The following is a 21,036-nucleotide window of genomic DNA, read 5'->3' on the forward strand; positions in this document are numbered from 1 at the left end:
GAGAGGGAGAGGGATGGAGGGGGTAGAGAGAGAGGGATGGAGGGGGTAGAGAGAGAGGGATGGAGGGGGTAGAGAGAGAGGGATGGAGGGGGTAGAGAGAGGGGGATGTAGGGGGTAGAGAGAGAGGGATGGAGGGGGTAGAGAGAGAGGGATGGAGCGAGATAGGGAGAGAGGGATGGAGGGGGTAGAGAGAGGGGGATGTAGGGGGTAGAGAGAGATGCAGGGGGTAAAGCGAGAGGGAGAGAGGGAAGGAGAGAGAAAAAGAAATACATGAATTCCATAGACGTGTACCACATTCCCACATTCCCACTAACATGTGTGTGTGTTAGTGTGTGTGTGTGTGTGTGTGTGTGTGTGTTAGTTTGTGTGTGTGTGTTAGTGTGTGTGTGTGTTAGTTTGTGTGTGTGTGTTAGTGTGTGTGTGTGTTAGTGTGTGTGTGTGTTAGTGTGTGTGTGTGTGTGTGTGTGTGTGTATGTGTGTGTGTGTGTGTTAGTTTGTGTGTGTGTGTGAGTGTGTGTGTGTGTGTGTGTGTGTGTGTGTGTGTGTGTTAGTTTGTGTGTGTGTGTTAGTGTGTGTGTGTGTGTGCGTGTGTGTGTTAGTGTGTGTGTGTGTGTGTGTTAGTTTGTGTGTGTGTGTTAGTGTGTGTGTGTGTGTGTGTTAGTGTGTGTGTGTGTGTGTTAGTTTGTGTGTGTGTGTTAGTGTGTGTGTGTGTGTGTTAGTGTGTGTGTGTGTGTTAGTTTGTGTGTGTTAGTGTGTGTGTGTGTGTGTGTGTGTGTGTTAGTGTGTGTGTGTGTGTGTGTGTGTGTGTGTGTGTGTTAGTTTGTGTGTGTGTGTTAGTGTGTGTGTGTGTGTGTGTGTGTGTGTGTGTGTGTGTGTGTGTGTTAGTTTGTGTGTGTGTGTTAGTGTGTGTGTGTGTGTGTGTGTGTGTGTGTGTGTGTTAGTGTGTGTGTGTGTGTGTGTTAGTTTGTGTGTGTGTGTGTTAGTGTGTATGTTTGTGTGTTAGTTTGTGTGTGTGTGTTAGTGTGTGTGTGTGTGTGTGTGTGTTAGTGTGTGTGTGTGTTAGTTTGTGTGTGTTAGTGTGTGTGTGTGTGTGTGTGTTAGTGTGTGTGTGTGTTAGTTTGTGTGTGTTAGTGTGTGTGTGTGTGTGTGTGTTAGTGTGTGTGTGTGTTAGTTTGTGTGTGTGTTAGTTTGTGTGTGTGTGTTTGTTAGTGTGTGTGTGTGTGTTAGTTTGTGTGTGTGTGTTAGTGTGTGTGTGTGTGTGTTAGTGTGTGTGTGTGTTAGTTTGTGTGTGTGTGTGTGTGTGTATGCAGTGTGTGTGTGTGTGTGTGTGTGTGTGTATGCAGTGTGTGTGTGTGTTAGTGTGTGTGTGTGTGTGTGTGACATACGTCCATAAGAGCAGCGTTGATGTAGTTGGAGCTCTCTCCGTCGATGGTGATGAGGAAGGGCAGACAGCGGTCAGGAGGAAGGACGTCCATACAGCGATTCTTCTCATGGTTCCTGGGGAGCAGGGCGATACTACAGTCCTCCACACGCAACGTAGGAGTCACCATGTTCAGAGTCTGGAGAGAGAGACACTAGAGGTTACAGTGGGTTACAGGGCGATACTACAGTCCTCCACACGCAACGTAGGAGTCACCATGTTCAGAGTCTGGAGAGAGAGACACTAGAGGTTACAGTGGGTTACAGGGCGATACTACAGTCCTCCACACGCAACGTAGGAGTCACCATGTTCAGAGTCTGGAGAGAGAGACACTAGAGGTTACAGGGGGTTCCTGGGGAGCAGGGCGATACTACAGTCCTCCACACGCAATGTAGGAGTCACCATGTTCAGAGTCTGGAGAGAGAGACACTAGAAGTTACAGTGGGTTACAGGGCGATACTACAGTCCTCCACACACAACGTAGGAGTCACCATGTTCAGAGTCTGGAGAGAGAGACACTAGAGGTTACAGTGGGTTACAGGGCGATACTACAGTCCTCCACACGCAATGTAGGAGTCACCATGTTCAGAGTCTGGAGAGAGAGACACTAGAGGTTACAGTGGGGAGCAGGGCGATACTACAGTCCTCCACACGCAACGTAGGAGTCACCATGTTTAGAGTCTGGAGAGAGACAGTAGAAGTTATAGTGGGTTACAGTGGATTACAGGGCGAAACAGTAGGTTACAGTGGGTTACAGTGGGTCACAGTGGGTTACAGTGGGTCACAGTGGGTTACAGGAGGTTACAGTGGGTCACAGTGGGTCACACTGGATTACAGTGGGTCACAGTGGGTTACAGGGCTAAACAGTGGGTTGCAAGGTGATACAGTAGGTTACAGTGGGTTACAGTGGGTCACAGTGGGTTACAGTGAGTTACAGTAGGTCACAGTGGGTTACAGTGGGTTGCAGGGTGATACAGTAGGTTACAGTGGGTTACAGTAGGTTACAGTGGGTTACAGGAGGTTACAGTGGGTCACAGTGGGTTACAGTGGGTCACAGTGGGTTACAGTGGGTCACAGTGGGTTACAGTGGGTCACAGTGGGTTACAGTGGGTTACAGTGGGTTACAGTGGGTTACAGTGGGTCACAGTGGGTTACAGTGGGTTACAGTGGGTTACAGTAGGTTACAGTGGGTTACAGGTGGTTACAGTGGGTTACAGTGGGTTACAGGAGGTTACAGTGGGTTATAGTGGGTTACAGTGGGTCACATTGGGTTACAGTGGGTCACAGTGGGTTACAGTGGGTCACATTGGGTTACAGTGGGTCACAGTGGGTCACAGTGGGTTACAGTGGGTCACAGTGGGTTACAGTAGGTTACAGTGGGTTACAGGTGATACAGGGCTAAACAGTGTGTTACAGTGGGTCAAAGTGGGTTACAGTGGGTCACAGTGGGTTACAGTGGGTTACAGTGGGTTACAGTGGGTTACAGTAGGTCACAGTGGGTTACAGTGGGTTACAGTTGGTTATAGGGCGATACAGTGGGTCACAGTGGGTTACAGTGGGTCACAGCGGGTTACAGTGGGTTACAGTGGGTTACAGTTGGTTATAGGGCGATACAGTGGGTCACAGTGGGTTACAGTGGGTTACAGTTGGATATAGGGCAATACAGTGGGTCACAGTGGGTTACAGTGGGTTACAGTAGGTCACAGTGGGTCACAGTGGGTTACAGTTGGTTATAGGGCGATACAGTGGGTCACAGTGGGTCACAGTGGGTTACAGTGGGTCACAGTGGGTCACAGTGGGTTACAGTGGGTCACAGTTGGTTATAGGGTGATACAGTGGGTTACAGGGCTAAACAGTGGGTTACAGTGGGTTACAGGTGATACAGGGTGATACAGTGGGTTACAGTGGGTCACAGTGGGTTACAGGGCGATACAGTGGGTTACAGTGGGTTACAGGGCGATACAGTGGGTCACAGTGGGTTACAGTGGGTTACAGGGCGAAACAGTAGGTTACAGTGGGTCACAGTGGGTTACAGTGGGTTACAGTGGGTCACAGTTGGTTGCAGTGGGTTACAGTGGGTCACAGTGGGTTTCAGTGGTTTACTTAGCGAAACAGTGGGTTACAGTGGGTCACAGTGGGTTACAGTGGGTTACAGTGGGTTACAGTGGGTCACAGTGGGTTACAGTGGGTTACAGGGCGATACAGTGGGTTACAGTGGGTTACAGGGCGATACAGTGGGTTACAGTGGGTCACAGTGGGTTACAGTGGGTTACAGTGGGTTACAGTGGGTCACAGTGGGTTACAGGGCGATACAGTGGGTTACAGTGGGTTACAGGGCGATACAGTGGGTCACAGTGGGTTACAGTGGGTTACAGGGCGAAACAGTAGGTTACAGTGGGTCACAGTGGGTTACAGTGGGTTACAGTGGGTTACAGTGGGTCACAGTTGGTTGCAGTGGGTTACAGTGGGTCACAGTGGGTTTCAGTGGTTTACTTAGCGAAACAGTGGGTTACAGTGGGTCACAGTGGGTTACAGTGGGTTACAGTGGGTTACAGTGGGTCACAGTGGGTTACAGTGGGTTACAGGGCGATACAGTGGGTTACAGTGGGTTACAGGGCGATACAGTGGGTTACAGTGGGTCACAGTGGGTTACAGTGGGTTACAGTGGGTTACAGTGGGTCACAGTGGGTTACAGGGCGATACAGTGGGTTACAGTGGGTCACAGGGCGATACAGTAGGTTGCAGTGGGTTACAGAGCGATACAGTGGGTTACAGCGGGTCACTGTGGGTTACAGGGCGATACAGTGGGTTACAGTGGGTCACTGTGGGTTACAGGGCGATACAGTGGGTTACAGTGGGTCCCTGTGGGTTACAGGGCGATACAGTAGGTTACAGTGGTTCCCTGTGGGTTACAGGGCGATACAGTAGGTTACAGTGGGTTACAGGGCGACACAGCAGTCCTCCACAAGGCAACGTAGGAGTCACCATGTTTAGAGTCTGGAGACACAGAGACCGTTTCTCTTCAAATGTAATTAGATGGCCTAAATGTATACAGTCCATACAGGGCCTTCGGAAAGTATTCAGACCCCTTGACTTTTTCCACATTTTGTTACGTTACAGCCTTATTCTAAAATGGATGATTTTTCCCCCACCTCGTCAATCTACACACAATACCCCACAATGACAAAGCAAAAACGTTTTTTTATTTTTTATGATTGCAAATGTTTTAAACATTTCAAACAGAAATACCTTATTTACAGTGCCAGTCAAAAGTTTGGACACACCTACTCATTCAAGGGTTTTTATTTATTTTTACTATTTTCTACATTATAGAATAATAGTGAAGACATCAAAACTATGAAATAACACATATGGAATCATGTAGTAACCAAAAAAGTGCTAAATAAATATTATATATTTATATTATATTTTAGATCCTTCAAAGTAGCCACCCTTTTCCTTGATGACAGCTTTACACACTCTTGGCATTCTCTCAACCAGCTTCATAAGGTAGTCACCTGGAATGCATTTCAATTAACAGGTGTGCCTTGTTAAAATTAATTTGTGGAATTTCTTTCTTTCTTAATGCATTGGAGCCAATCAGTTGTGTTGTGAGAAGGTAGGGGTGGTATACAGAAGATTTGGTAAAAGACCAAGTCCATATTATGGCAAGAACAGCTCAAATAAGCAAAGAGAAACGACAGTTCATCATAACTTAAATCCATTTTAGAATAAGGCTGTAAAGTAACACATGTGTAAAAATGCACTGTAAATGTGTCTGTGTAGGACTCTCTACTTGCTGGCCTAAATGAGGAAGGATGTGTAGGACTCTCTACTTTCTGTTCTAAATGAGGAAGGATGTGTAGGACTCTCTACTTGCTGTTCTAAATGAGGAAGGATGTGTAGGACTCTCTACTTGCTGGCCTAAATGAGGAAGGATGTGTAGGACTCTCTACTTGCTGGCCTAAATGAGGAAGGATGTGTAGGACTCTCTACTTGCTGTTCTAAATGAGGAAGGATGTGTAGGACTCTCTACTTGCTGGCCTAAATGAGGAAGGATGTGTAGGACTCTCTACTTGCTGGCCTAAATGAGGAAGGATGTGTAGGACTCTCTACTTGCTGGCCTAAATGAGGAAGGATGTGTAGGACTCTCTACTTGCTGGCCTAAATGAGGAAGGATGTGTAGGACTCTCTACTTGCTGGCCTAAATGAGGAAGGATGTGTAGGACTCTCTACTTGCTGGCCTAAATGAGGAAGGATCACAACGGAACACATTCTCACCCTGAACTCCTCTTTGATCTGGGAGGAGTTGGTCTGGGGGTCCAATCGGTTCATCTCATAGTAGACCGAGCGCAGCTGATTGGCTGGAATGGTGGTGTCACCACAAAGACACGCCTCCAAGATGGCGTCGTGGATGAAGACATATTGCTCCTGGGAAAAGCATAAAGATGGACACAACGGGACAATATAAAATAACAGACAGCACACAGAAAGAGATGGAAATTACCAGAAAGTTAGAACGGTAAATTAAACAACATCTACTGTAATAGGGCCTATATAATAGGGTCTATATAATAGGGTCTATATAATAAGGCGTATATAATAGGGTCTATATAATAGGGTCTATATAATAGGGTCTATATAACAGGGTCTATATAATAAGGCGTATATAATAGGGTCTATATAATAGGGTCTATATAATAGGGCGTATATAATAGGGTCTATATAATAGGGTCTATATAATAGGGTCTATATAATAGGGTCTATATAATAGGGTCTATATAATAGGGCGTATATAATAGGGTCTATATAATAGGGTCTATATAATAGGGTCTATATAATAGGGTCTATATAATAAGGCGTATATTATAGGGTCTATATAATAGGGTCTATATAATAGGGTCTATATAATAGGGTCTATATAATAGGGTCTATATAATAGGGTCTATATAATAGGGCGTATATAATAGGGTCTATATAATAGGGTCTATATAATAGGGCCTATATAATAGGGCCTATATAATAGGGTCTATATAATAGGGTCTATATAATAGGGTCTATATAATAGGGTCTATATAATAGTGTCTATATTATAGGGTCTATATAATAGGGTCTATATAATAGGGCCTATATAATAGGGTCTATATAATAGGGCGTATATAATAGGGTCTATATAATAGGGTCTATATAATAGGGTCTATATAATAGGGTCTATATAATAGGGCATAGATAATAGGGTCTATATAATAGGGTCTATATAATAGGGTCTATATAATAGGGTCTATATAATATGGTCTAAATTGAGACCGATGAATTCACCTCAAAAATAAGCACAATCCCCTGTTCACCTTAACATGACGCAGAACAGAGCAGAAGGGCATAACAGGTTCACTCCCATCCCCACCCCTCACCCACCCAACGCAGCCAACCAACCCCCACCCTCCACCCATCCCCCACATCCACACACCCAGCCGAGTAGACAGCCACGGCTTAAGGCTTGACGTAAACCAGTTGTGAAGTGACATTTTAGATCACCGGTCCACTGTCACTTTGGACCAATACCTACGACAGTGACATCGCTGATTAATAGACGCGATAATGTGACGCGATGATGTCATCTAACGAGCAGCAGGAGCTGTTTTAGAACCTCGTTAGTGAGCCTGAGTGTTCTATTGCCGAACTTTTTAGAACCTCGTTAGCGAGCCTGAGTGTTCTATTCCGAACTTTAAACCTTTAAAGATGGAATCCGCAGCAGTAGGGAGAAATAGCGCCACAGGCTGTCCCCGCCGCCATTGACCTGAGGAGCGTTGTGCAGTAAAATTAGGCTCTTCTATCGCGGGTGCAAATATGTCAGGGGGGGGGGGGGGGGGGACTGTGTTCATTATTAGCAGTAACTTCTTTGTTGTTGTATTGCAAATGGTGGCATGGCTGTTTCACCATTAAGGATTTCAGCTTGAAAGGTTCTGCTGCCACGGAAACAACATGCTGACTAAAACCAATCACAAATGTTTTTATTTTTATTTTTTTATAGTCGTTTTAACTTGTAAACAAAGCTCAGTTGCAGAAAATATACTGAACAAAAATATAAACGTAACATGAAATAGTTACTGAGTTATATTATAAAGAAATCAATAAATTAAAATAAATAAATTAGGCCCCTAATCATTGCATTTCATATGACTGGGCAGGGGCACAGCCATGGGTGGGCCTGGGAGGGCATAGGCCCACCCACTGGGGAGCCAGGTCCAGCCAATCAGCATCAGTTTTCCCCACAAAAGGTCTTTATTACAGACAAATATACATCTCAGTTTCAGCAGCTGTCCGGGTGGCTGGTCTGCGACAATCCCACAAGAAGCCGGATGTGGAGTTCCTGGGCTGGTGTGGTTACACGTGGTCTGCGGTTGTGTAGCCGGTTGGATGTACTGCCAAATTCTCAAAAATGACATTGGAGGCGGCTTATGGTAGAGAAATTAACATTAAATTCTCTGGCAACAGTTCTGGTGTACATTACTGCAGTCAGCATGTCAATTACACACTTTATCAACACTGTGGCATTGTGTTTTATGTTAGAGTGGCCTTTCATTGTCCCCAGCACAAGGTGCACCTGTGTAATGATCATGCTTTTTAATCAGTTTCTTGATATGCCACACCTGTCAGGTGGATGGACTTTCTTGGCAAAGGGAGAAATGCTCACTAACAGGAATGTAAACAAATTTGTGCACGACATTTGCGAGAAAGAAGCTTTTTGTGCGTCTAGGACATTTTGAAGATCTTTTATTTCAGCTCATGAAACATGGGACCAACACTTTACATGTTGCGTTTATATTTTGGCTCAGTATATAAAAAAAAAAACAAAGTGTTTATTGCAAATGTGAATTTCCACAGACAGACTGAAGCAGCGTGTCTGAAAGGCAGTGGGTGGCCGCGGGGTTAGGAACCGTGCCAAAGAACTAAAACGCCTGCGAGGGATTAGCCCACCCACAATCCCCATACCCTACTACACACTACCTCTACCCCTACACTACCCCCACCCTACTACACCCTACCTCTACACTACCCCCACCCTACTACACCCTACCTCTACCCCTACACTACCCCCACCCTACTACACCATACCTCTACCCCTACACTACCCCCACCCTACTAAACCATACCTCTACCCCTACACTACGCCCACCCTACTACACCCTACCTCTACCCCTACACTACCCCCACCCTACTACACCCTACCTCTACCCCTACACTACCCCCACCCTACTACACCCTACCTCTACCCTTACACTACCCCCACCCTACTACACCCTACCTCTACCTCGACCCCTACACTACCCCCACCCTACTACACCCTACCTCTACCCCTACACTACCCCCACCCTACTACACCCTACCTCTACCCCTACAATCCCCCCACCCTACTACACCCTACCTCTACCCCCACAATCCCCCCACCCTACTACACCCTACCTCTACCCCTACACTACCCCCACCCTACTACACCGTACCTCTACCCCTACACTACCCCCACCCTACTACACCCTACCTCTACCCCTACAATCCCCCCACCCTACTACACCCTACCTCTACCCCCACAATCCCCCCACCCTACTACACCCTACCTCTACCCCCACCCTACTACACCCTACCTCTACCCCTACACTACCCCCACCCTACTACACCCTACCTCTACCCCTACAATCCCCCCACCCTACTACACCCTACCTCTACCCCCACAATCCCCCCACCCTACTACACCCTACCTCTACCCCTACACTACCCCCACCCTACTACACCATACCTCTACCCCTACACTACCCCCACCCTACTACACCATACCTCTACCCCTACACTACGCCCACCCTACTACACCCTACCTCTACCCCTACACTACCCCCACCCTACTACACCCTACCTCTACCCCTACACTACCCCCACCCTACTACACCCTACCTCTACCCTTACACTACCCCCACCCTACTACACCCTACCTCTACCTCGACCCCTACACTACCCCCACCCTACTACACCCTACCTCTACCCCTACACTACCCCCACCCTACTACACCCTACCTCTACCCCTACAATCCCCCCACCCTACTACACCCTACCTCTACCCCTACACTACCCCCACCCTACTACACCCTACCTCTACCCCTACAATCCCCCCACCCTACTACACCCTACCTCTACCCCCACAATCCCCCCACCCTACTACACCCTACCTCTACCCCTACACTACCCCCACCCTACTACACCCTACCTCTACCCCTACACTACCCCCACCCTACTACACCCTACCTCTACCCCTACAATCCCCCCACCCTACTACACCCTACCTCTACCCCCACAATCCCCCCACCCTACTACACCCTACCTCTACCCCTACACTACCCCCACCCTACTACACCCTACCTCTACCCCTACAATCCCCCCACCCTACTACACCCTACCTCTACCCCTACACTACCCCCACCCTACTACACCCTACCTCTACCCCTACAATCCCCCCACCCTACTACACCCTACCTCTACCCCCACAATCCCCCACCCCTACTACACCCTACCTCTACCCCTACACTACCCCAAACCTACTACACCCTACCTCTACCCCTACACTACCCCCACCCTACTACACCCTACCTCTACCCCTACAATCCCCCCACCCTACTACACCCTACCTCTACCCCCACAATCCCCCCACCCTACTACACCCTACCTCTACCCCTACACTACACCCACCCTACTACACCATACCTCTACCCCTACACTACCCCCACCCTACTACACCCTACCTCTACCCCTACACTACCCCCACCCTACTACACCCTACCTCTACCCCTACACTGCCCCCACCCTACTACACCCTACCTCTACCCCCACAATCCCCCCACCCTACTACACCCTACCTCTACCCCTACAATCCCCCCACCCTACTACACCCTACCTCTACCCCTACACTACCCCCACCCTACTACACCCTACCTCTACCCCTACCCTACCCCACCCTACTACACCCTACCTCTACCCCTACACTACCTCCACCCTACTATACCCTACCTCTACCCCTACACTACCCCCACCCTACTACACCCTACCTCTACCCCTACAATACCCCCACCCTACTACACCCTACCTCTACCTCGACCCCTACCCTACCCCCACCCTACTACACCCTACCTCTACCCCTACAATACCCCCACCCTACTACACCCTACCTCTACCCCTACCTCTACACTATCCCCACCCTACTACACCCTACCTCTACCCCTACACTACCCCCACCCTACTACACCCTACCTCTACCCCCACAATCCCCCTAACCTACTACACCCTACCTCTACCCCTACACTACCCCCACCCTACTACACCCTACCCTACACTACCCCCACCCTACTACACCCTACCTCTACCCCCACAATCCCCCTACCCTACTACACCCTACCTCTACCCCTACACTACCCCCACCCTACTACACCCTACCCCTACCCCTACACTACCCCCACCCTACTACACCCTACCTCTACCCCTACACTACCCCCACCCTACTACACCCTACCTCTGCCTCTAAACTACCCCCACCCTACTACACCCTACCTCTACCCCTACACTACCCCCACCCTACTACACCCTACCTCTACCCCTACACTACCCCAGCCCTACTACACCCTACCTCTACCCCTACACTACCCCCACCCTACTACACCCTACCTCTACCCCTACACTACCCCCACCCTACTACACCCTACCTCTACCCCCACACTACCCCCACCCTACTACACCCTACCTCTACCCCTACACTACCCCCACCCTACTACACCCTACCTCTACCCCTACACTACCCCCACCCTACTACACCCTACCTCTACCCCTACCTCTACCCCCACCCTACTACACCCTACCTCTACCCCTGCACTACCCCCACCCTACTACACCCTACCTCTACCCCTACACTACCCCCACCCTACTACACCCTACCTCTACCCCTACCTCTACCCCCACCCTACTACACCCTACCTCTACCCCTACACTACCCCCACCCTACTACACCCTACCTCTACCCCCACCCTACTACACCCTACTACACCCTACCTCTACCCCTACACTACCCCCACCCTACTACACCCTACCTCTACCCCTACCTCTACCCCCACCCTACTACACCCTACCTCTACCCCCACAATCCCCCTACCCTACTACACCCTACCTCTACCCCTACACTACCCCCACCCTACTACACCCTACCTCTACCCCTACACTACCCCCACCCTACTACACCCTACCTCTACCCCTACACTACCCCCTACCTCTACCCCTACACTACCCCCACCCTACTACACCCTACCCCCACCCCTACACTACCCCCACCCTACTACCCCCTACCTCTACCCCTACACTACCCCTACCCTAATACACCCTACCTCTACCCCTACACTACCCCCACCCTACTACACCCTACCCCTACCCCTACACTACCCCCACCCTACTACACCCTACCCCTACACTACCCCCACCCTACTACACCCTACCTCTACCTCGACCCCTACACTACCCCCACCCTACTAAACCCTACCCCTACCCCTACACTACCCCCTACCTCTACCCCTACACTACCCCCACCCTACTACACCCTACCTCTACCCCTTCACTACCCCCACCCGACTACACCCTACCTCTACCCCTACACTACCCCCACCCTACTACACCCTACCTCTACCCCCACCCTACTACACCCTACCTCTACCCCTACACTACCCCCACCCTACTACACCCTACCCCTACCCCTACACTACCCCCACCCTACTACACCCTACCCCTACCCCTACACTACCCCCACCCTACTACACCCTACCTCTACCCCTACACTACCCCCACCCTAACACACCCTACCTCTACCCCTACCTCTACCACCACCCTACTACCCCCTACCCCTACACTACCCCCACCCTACTACACCCTACCTCTACCCCTACACTACCCCCACCCTACTACACCCTAATACACCCTACCTCTACCCCTACACTACCCCCATCCTACTACCCCCGACCTCTACCCCTACACTACCCCCACCCTACTACACCCTACCTCTACCCCTACACTACCCCCACCCTACTACACCCTACTACACCCTACCTCTACCCCTACACTACCCCCACCCTACTACCCCCTACCTCTACCCCTATACTACCCCCACCCTACTACACCCTACACTACCCCCACCCTACTACCCCCTACCTCTACCACTACACTACCCCCACCCTACCTCTACCCCTACACTACCCCCACCCTACTACACCCCACCTCTACCCCTACACTATCCCCACCCTACTACACCCTACCTCTACCCATACACTACCCCCACCCTAATACACCCTACCTCTACCCCTACACTACCCCCACCCTACTATCCCCTACCTCTACCCCTACACTACCCCCACCTTAATACACCCTACCTCTACCCCTACACTACCCCCACCCTACTACCCCCTACCTCTACCCCTACACTACCCCCACCCTACTACACCCTACCTCTACCCCTACACTACCCCCACCCTAATACACCCTACCTCTACCCCTACACTACCCCCACCCTACTACACCCTACCTCTACCCCTACACTACCCCCACCATACTACACCCTACCTCTACCCCCACCCTACTACACCCTACCTCTACCCCTACACTACCCCCACCCTAATACACCCTACCTCTACCCCTACACTACCCCCACCCTACTACCCCCTACCTCTACCACTACACTACCCCCACCCTACTACACCCTACCTCTACCCCTACACTACCCCCACCCTACTACACCCCACCTCTACCCCTACACTACCCCCACCCTACTACACCCTACCTCTACCCCTACACTACCCCCACCCTAATACACCCTACCTTTACCCCTACACTACCCCCACCCTACTACCCCCTACCTCTACCCCTACACTACCCCCACCCTACTACACCCTACCTCCACCCCTACACTACCCCCACCCTAATACAACCTACCTCTACCCCTACACTACCCCCACCCTACTACACCCTACCTCTACCCCTACACTACACCCTACCCCTACACTAACCCCACCCTACTACACCCCACCTCTACCCCTACACTACCCCCACCCTACTACACCCTACCACTACCCCTACACTACCCCCACCCTACTACACCCTACCTCTACCCCTACACTACCCCCACCCTACTACACCCTACCTCTACCCCCACCATACTACACCCTACCTCTACCCCTACACTACCCCCACCCCATTACCCCCTACCTCTACCCCTACACTACCCCCACCCTACCACACCCTACCTCTAACCCTACACTACCCCCACCCTACTACACCCTACCTCTACCCCTACACTACCCCCACCCTACTACCCCCTACCTCTACCCCTACACTACCCCCACCCTAATACACCCTACCTCTACCCCTACACTACCCCCACCCTACTACACCCTACCTCTACCCCTACACTACCCCCACCCTACTACACCCTACCTCTACCCCTACACTACCCCCACCCTAATACACCCTACCTCTACCCCTACCTCTACCCCCACCATAATACACCCTACCCCTACACTACCCCCACCCTACTACACCCTACCCCTACACTACCCCCACCCTAATACACCCTACCACTACCCCTACACTACCCCCACCCTACTACACCCTACCCCTACACTACCCTCACCCTACTACACCCCACCTCTACCCCTACACTACCCCCACCCTACTACACCCTACCACTACCCCTACACTACCCCCACCCTACTACACCCTACCTCTACCCCTACACTACCCCCACCCTACTACACCCTACCTCTACCCCTACACTACCCCCACCCTACTACACCCTACCTCTACCCCTACACTACCCCCACCCTACTACACCCTACCTCTACCCCCTACCTCTACCCCTACACTACCCCCACCCTACTACACCCTACCTCTACCCCTACACTACCCCCACCATACTACACCCTACCTCTACCCCCACCCTACTACACCCTACCTCTACCCCTACACTACCCCCACCCTACTACACCCTATCTCTACCCCCACCCTACTACACCCTACCTCTACCCCTAGACTACCCCTACCCTACTACACCCTACCTCTACCCCTACACTACCCCCACCCTACTACCCCCTACACTACCCCCACCCTACTACACCCTACCTCTACCCCTACACTACCCCCACCCTACTACACCCTACCCCTACCCCTACACTACCCCCACCCTAATACACCCTACCTCTACCCCTACACTACCCCCACCCTACTACACCCTACCTCTACCCCTACACTACCCCCACCCTACTACACCCTACCCCTACCCCTACACTACCCGCACCCTACTACACCCTACCTCTACCCCTACACTACCCCCACCATACTACACCCTACCTCTACCCCCACCCTACTACACCCCACCTCTACCCCTACACTACCCCCACCCTACTACACCCTACCTCTACCCCTACACTACCCCCACCTTAATACACCCTACCCCTACCCCTTTCTACCTCTACCCCCACCCCTACTACACCCTATCCCTACCCCATTCTACCCCCACCCCCACTATACCCTACCCCTACCCCATTCTACCTCTACCCCACCCCTTCTACACCCTACCCCTACCCCATTCTACCTCTACCCCACCCCTTCTACACCCTACCCCTACCCAATTCTACCTCTACCCCACCCTTACTACACCCTACCCCTACCCCATTCTACCCCTACCCCCACCACCCCCCTACCCCTACCGCCACCCCACCCCTACTACACCCTACCCCTACCCCATTCTACCCCTACACGCACCACCCCACCACCACCGCCACCCCCACCGCCACTCGGTACTGGTACCCCGTGCATATGGACTCGGTACTGGTACCCAGTGTATATGGACTCGGTACTGGTACCCAGTGCACATGGACTCGGTACTGGTACCCCGTGAACATGGACTCGGTACTGGTACCCCGTGCACATGGACTCGGTACTGGTACCCCGTGCACATGGACTCGGTACTGGTACCCCGTGCACATGGACTCGGTACTGGTACCCCGTGCACATGGACTCGGTACTGGTAACCCGTGCATATGGACTCGGTACTGGTACCCCGAGCACATGGACTCGGTACTGGTACCCCGTGTATATGGACTCGGTACTGGTACCCCGTGTAAATGGACTCGGTACTGGTACCCCGTGCACATGGACACGGTACTAGTACCCCGTGCACATGGACTCGGTACTGGTACCCCGTGTATATGGACTCGGTACTGGTACCCCGTGCACATGGACTCGGTACTGGTACCCCGTGCATATGGACTCGGTACTGGTACCCCGTGCATATGGACTCGGTACTGGTACCCCGTGCACATGGACTCGGTACTGGTACCCCGTGCATATGGACTCGGTACTGGTACCCCGTGCACATGGACTCGGTACTGGTACCCCGTGCACATGGACTCGGTACTGGTACCCCGTGCACATGGACTCGGTACTGGTACCCCGTGCACATGGACTCGGTACTGGTACCCCGTGCACATGGACTCGGTACTGGTACCCCGTGCACATGGACTCGGTACTGGTACCCCGTGCACATGGACTCGGTACTGGTACCCCGTGCACATGGACTCGGTACTGGTACCCCGTGCACATGGACTCGGTACTGGTACCCCGTGTATATGGACTCGGTACTGGTACCCCGTGCATATGGACTCGGTACTGGTACCCCGTGTATATGGACTCGGTACTGGTACCCCGTGTATATGGACTCGGTACTGGTACCCCGTGCATATGGACTCGGTACTGGTACCCCGTGCATATGGACTCGGTACTGGTACCCCGTGCATATGGACTCGGTACTGGTACCCCGTGCACATGGACTCGGTACTGGTACCCCGTGTATTTGGACTCGGTACTGGTACCCCGTGCACATGGACTCGGTACTGGTACCCCGTGCACATGGACTCGGTACTGGTACCCCGTGTATATGGACTCGGTACTGGTACCCCTACACATGAAATCGGTACTGGTACCCCGTGTATATGGACTCAGTACTGGCACCCCGTGCACATGGACTCGGTACTGGTACCCCGTGCACATGGACTCGGTACTGGTACCCCGTGCATATGGACTCGGTACTGGTACCCCGTGCACATGGACTCGGTACTGGTACCCCGTGCATATGGACTCGGTACTGGTACCCCGTGTATATGGACTCGGTACTGGTACCCCGTGTATATGGACTCGGTACTGGTACCCCGTGCATATGGACTCGGTACTGGTACCCCGTGTATATGGACTCGGTACTGGTACCCCGTGCATATGGACTCGGTACTGGTACCCCGTGCACATGGACTCGGTACTGGTACCCCGTGTATATGGACTCGGTACTGGTACCCCTACACATGGACTCGGTACTGGTACCCCGTGCACATGGACTCGGTACTGGTACCCCGTGTATATGGACTCGGTACTGGTACCCCTACACATGAAATCGGTACTGGTACCCCGTGTATATGGACTCGGTACTGGTACCCCTACACATGAAATCGGTACTGGTACCCCGTGTATATGGACTCGGTAATGGTCCCCGTGCACATGGACTCGGTACTGGTACCCCGTGCACATGGACTCGGTACTGGTACCCCGTGCACATGGACTCGGTACTGGTACCCCGTGTACATGGACTCGGTACTGGTACCCCGTGCACATGGACTCGGTACTGGTCCCCCGTGCACATGGACTCGGTACTGGTAGCCTGTGCACATGGACTCGGTACTGGTACCCCGTGTATATGGACTCGGTACTGGTACCCCGTGCACATGGACTCGGTACTGGTCCCCCGTGCACATGGACTCGGTACTGGTAGCCTGTGCACATGGACTCGGTACTGGTACCCCGTGTATATGGACTCGGTACTGGTACCCCGTGCACATGGACTCGGTATTGGTACCCCGTGTATATGGACTCGGTACTGGTACCCCTACACATGGACTCGGTACTGGTACCCCGTGCATATGGACTCGGTACTGGTACCCCGTGTATATGGACTCGGTACTGGTACCCCGTGCACATGGACTCGGTACTGGTACCCCGTGCACATGGACTCGGTACTGGTACCCCGTGTATATGGACTCGGTACTGGTACCCAATAGCCAAGTAATTGTTAGTCATTGTGGATTTATTCCTTGTGTTGTTATCTTATCCCTTAGTTCCTTATCCCTCCGTTAGTCTACACCTGATGTTTCTCTCTGCATTGTTGGGAAGGGCCCGTCAGTAATCATTTCACTGTTAGTCTACACCTGATGTTTCTCTCTGCATTGTTGTGAAGGGCCCGTCAGTAATCATTTCACTGTTAGTCTACACCTGATGTTTCTCTCTGCATTGTTGGGAAGGGCCCGTCAGTAATCATTTCACTGTTAGTCTACACCTGTTGTTTCTCTCTACATTGTTGGGAAGGGCCCGTCAGTAATCATTTCACTGTTAGTCTACACCTGATGTTTCTCTCTGCATTGTTGGGAAGGGCCCGTCAGTAATCATTTCACTGTTAGTCTACACCTGTTGTTTCTCTCTGCATTGTTGGGAAGGGCCCGTCAGTAATCATTTCACTGTTAGTCTACACCTGTTGTTTCTCTCTGCATTGTTGGGAAGGGCCCGTCAGTAATCATTTCACTGTTAGTCTACACCTGTTGTTTCTCTCTGCATTGTTGGGAAGGGCCCGTCAGTAATCATTTCACTGTTAGACTACAACGTCACCTGCATTACTACTGTAAATGAGATGGGTTACCTGCATTACTACTGTAAATGAGATGGGTGACCCGCATTACTACTGTAAATGAGATGGGTGACCCGCATTACTACTGTAAATGAGATGGGTGACCTGCATTACTACTGTAAATGAGATGGGTGACCTGCATTACTACTGTAAATGAGATGGGTGACCTGCATTACTACTGTAAATGAGATGGGTGACCTGCATTACTACTGTAAATGAGATGGGTGACCTGCATTACTACTGTAAATGAGATGGGTGACCTGCAATACTACTGTAAATGAGATGGGTGACCTGCATTACTACTGTAAATGAGATGGGTGACCTGCATTACTACTGTAAATGAGATGGGTGACCCGCATTACTACTGTAAATGAGATGGGTGACCTGCATTACTACTGTAAATGAGATGGATGACCTGCATTACTACTGTAAATGAGATGGGTGACCTGCATTACTACTGTAAATGAGATGGGTGACCTGCATTACTACTGTAAATGAGATGGGTGACCTGCATTACTACTGTAAATGAGATGGGTGACCTGCATTACTACTGTAAATGAGATGGGTCACCTGCATTACTACTGTAAATGAGATGGGTGACCTGCATTACTACTGTAAATGAGATGGCTGACCTGTTTTACTACTGTAAATGAGATGGGTGACCTGCATTACTACTGTAAATGAGATAGGTGACCTGTGTTACTACTGTAAATGAGATGGGTGACCTGTGTTACTACTGTAAATGAGATGGGTGACCTGCGTTACTACTGTAAATGAGATGGGTGACCTGCATTACTACTGTAAATGAGATGGGTGACCTGCGTTACTACTGTAAATGAGATGGGTGACCTGCATTACTACTGTAAATGAGATGGGTGACCTGCATTACTACTGTAAATGAGATGGGTGACCTGCATTACTACTGTAAATGAGATAGGTGACCTACATTACTACTGTAAATGAGATGGGTGACCTGTGTTACTACTGTAAATGAGATGGGTGACCTGTGTTACTACTGTAAATGAGATGGGTGACCTGCGTTACTACTGTAAATGAGATGGGTGACCTGCATTACTACTATAAATGAGATGGGTGACCTACATTACTACTGTAAATGAGATGGGTGACCCGCATTACTACTGTAAATTAGGGAAACAACCAGAGTGAGGCTTGAACCACCAACTCTGTGCTTGTGGGGCGGGTATACTAGCACCTGGACCTCTTGGCAGAGACAGTAGCAGAAACAACACGTTATAACGATGTACCTCTGTCTGCACCATGTTGACCCTCCTGGAACGCAGCTCTCTGACACAGTTATAGATGTCCACCACGCCCTCTCTCTCTGCCATGTCCAGCATGATGTCAATCACTATGAAACAGCCCGTTCGGCCCGCCCCCGCGCTATAGAGACACAGAGAGAGAGAGAGAGACAGAGAGAGAGAGAGACACACAGAGAGAGAGACACACAGAGAGAGAGAGAGACACACAGAGAGAGCAACAAAGAGAGGTGAGTAATGTTTACTGTTCAGTTTTGATTGTTTATTCACTTTTCTTTATTATCTATTTCACTTGCTTTGGCAATGTTAACATATGTTTCCCATGCCAATAAAGCTCTTTGAATTGAATTGAAAAATGTATAGACAGAGACAGAGAGAGGGATAGCAAGAGAGAGAGACATAGAGGGATAGAGAGAGAGAGAGGCATAGAGGGATAGAGAGAGGCGAGACATACATTTAAAATACTGTATGCAAATGTCTAAGTTTTTCATTCAGGGATGGAAGGATTAGATATCAGGTTGTCAGGCAAGAGCCCCAGGCCCCAGAGAGAGACAGAGAGAGAGAGGGGAGAGAGCCATACCTGCAGTGGATGACCAGGCCCCAGAGAGAGACAGAGAGAGAGGGGGTAGAGTCATACCTGCAGTGGATGACCAGGCCCCAGAGAGAGACAGAGAGAGAGGGGGTAGAGTCATACCTGCAGTGGATGACCAGGTCCCAGAGAGACAGAGAGAGGGGGGGTAGAATCATACCTGCAGTGGATGACCATGGGTCCAGCGATGGTGAGTGTCTTGGCCTTCACCCTACGTACGAAGCCCAGGAGGCCAGTAGCGTGGTAGGGCACCCCGTGGTCCGGCCACCCTGTGAAGTGGAACTGACGGATCTCCCGGATCTCATGGGCTCCTCTCTGGAGGAGACAGAGAGAGAGGGGTAGAGAGAGAGGGGTAGAGAGAGAGGGGTAGAGAGAGAGGGGTAGAGAAAGAGGGGTAGAGAGAGAGGGGTAGAGAAAGAGGGGTAGAGAGAGAGGGGTAGAGAGAGAGGGGTAGAGAAAGAGGAGTAGAGAAAGAGGTGTAGAGAGAGAGGGGTAGAGAGAGAGGGGTAGAGAGAGAGGGGTAGAGAGAGAGGGGTAGAGAGAGAGGGGTAGAGAAAGAGGGGTAGAGAGAGAGGGGTAGAGAAAGAGGGGCAGAGAGAGAGGGGCAGAGAGAGAGGGGTAGAGAGAGAGGGGTAGAGAGAGAGGGGTAGAGAAAGAGGGGTAGAGACAGAGGGGTAGAGAAAGAGGGGTAGAGAGAGAGGGGTAGAGAGAGAGGGGTAGAGAAAGAGGGGTAGAGAGAGAGGGGTAGAGAAAGAGGGGTAGAGAGAGAGGGGTAGAGAGAGAGGGGTAGAGAGAGAGGGGTAGAGAGAGAGGGGTAGAGAGAGAGGGGTAGAGAGAGAGGGGTAGAGAAAGAGGGGTAGAGAGAGGGGTAGAGAGAGAGGGGTAGAGAGAGAGGGGTAGAGAGAGAGGGGTAGAGAAAGAGGGGTAGAGAGAGAGGGGTAGAGAGAGAGGGGTA

The 21,036-nt window shown here is 51.1% G+C and overlaps 1 protein-coding gene across 1 annotated transcript in view; it reads right to left on the reverse strand.

Annotated features, from left to right (window-relative positions):
• The window catches only part of LOC129813672 (receptor-type tyrosine-protein phosphatase mu-like), a 652,787-nt gene that overhangs the window by 28,406 nt on the left and 603,345 nt on the right, over nt 1-21,036 (reverse strand). The window contains exons 28-31 of the mRNA XM_055866071.1: nt 20,242-20,396; nt 19,481-19,616; nt 5,702-5,851; nt 1,386-1,559 (exon numbers count right to left, since the gene is read on the reverse strand). Coding sequence (XP_055722046.1) covers nt 1,386-1,559; nt 5,702-5,851; nt 19,481-19,616; nt 20,242-20,396 — 615 coding nt within the window. The remainder of the gene's footprint in view (nt 1-1,385; nt 1,560-5,701; nt 5,852-19,480; nt 19,617-20,241; nt 20,397-21,036) is intronic.

Source organism: Salvelinus fontinalis, chromosome 17 (assembly GCF_029448725.1).
Source record: "Salvelinus fontinalis isolate EN_2023a chromosome 17, ASM2944872v1, whole genome shotgun sequence".
NCBI classification, from domain to species: domain Eukaryota; kingdom Metazoa; phylum Chordata; class Actinopteri; order Salmoniformes; family Salmonidae; genus Salvelinus; species Salvelinus fontinalis.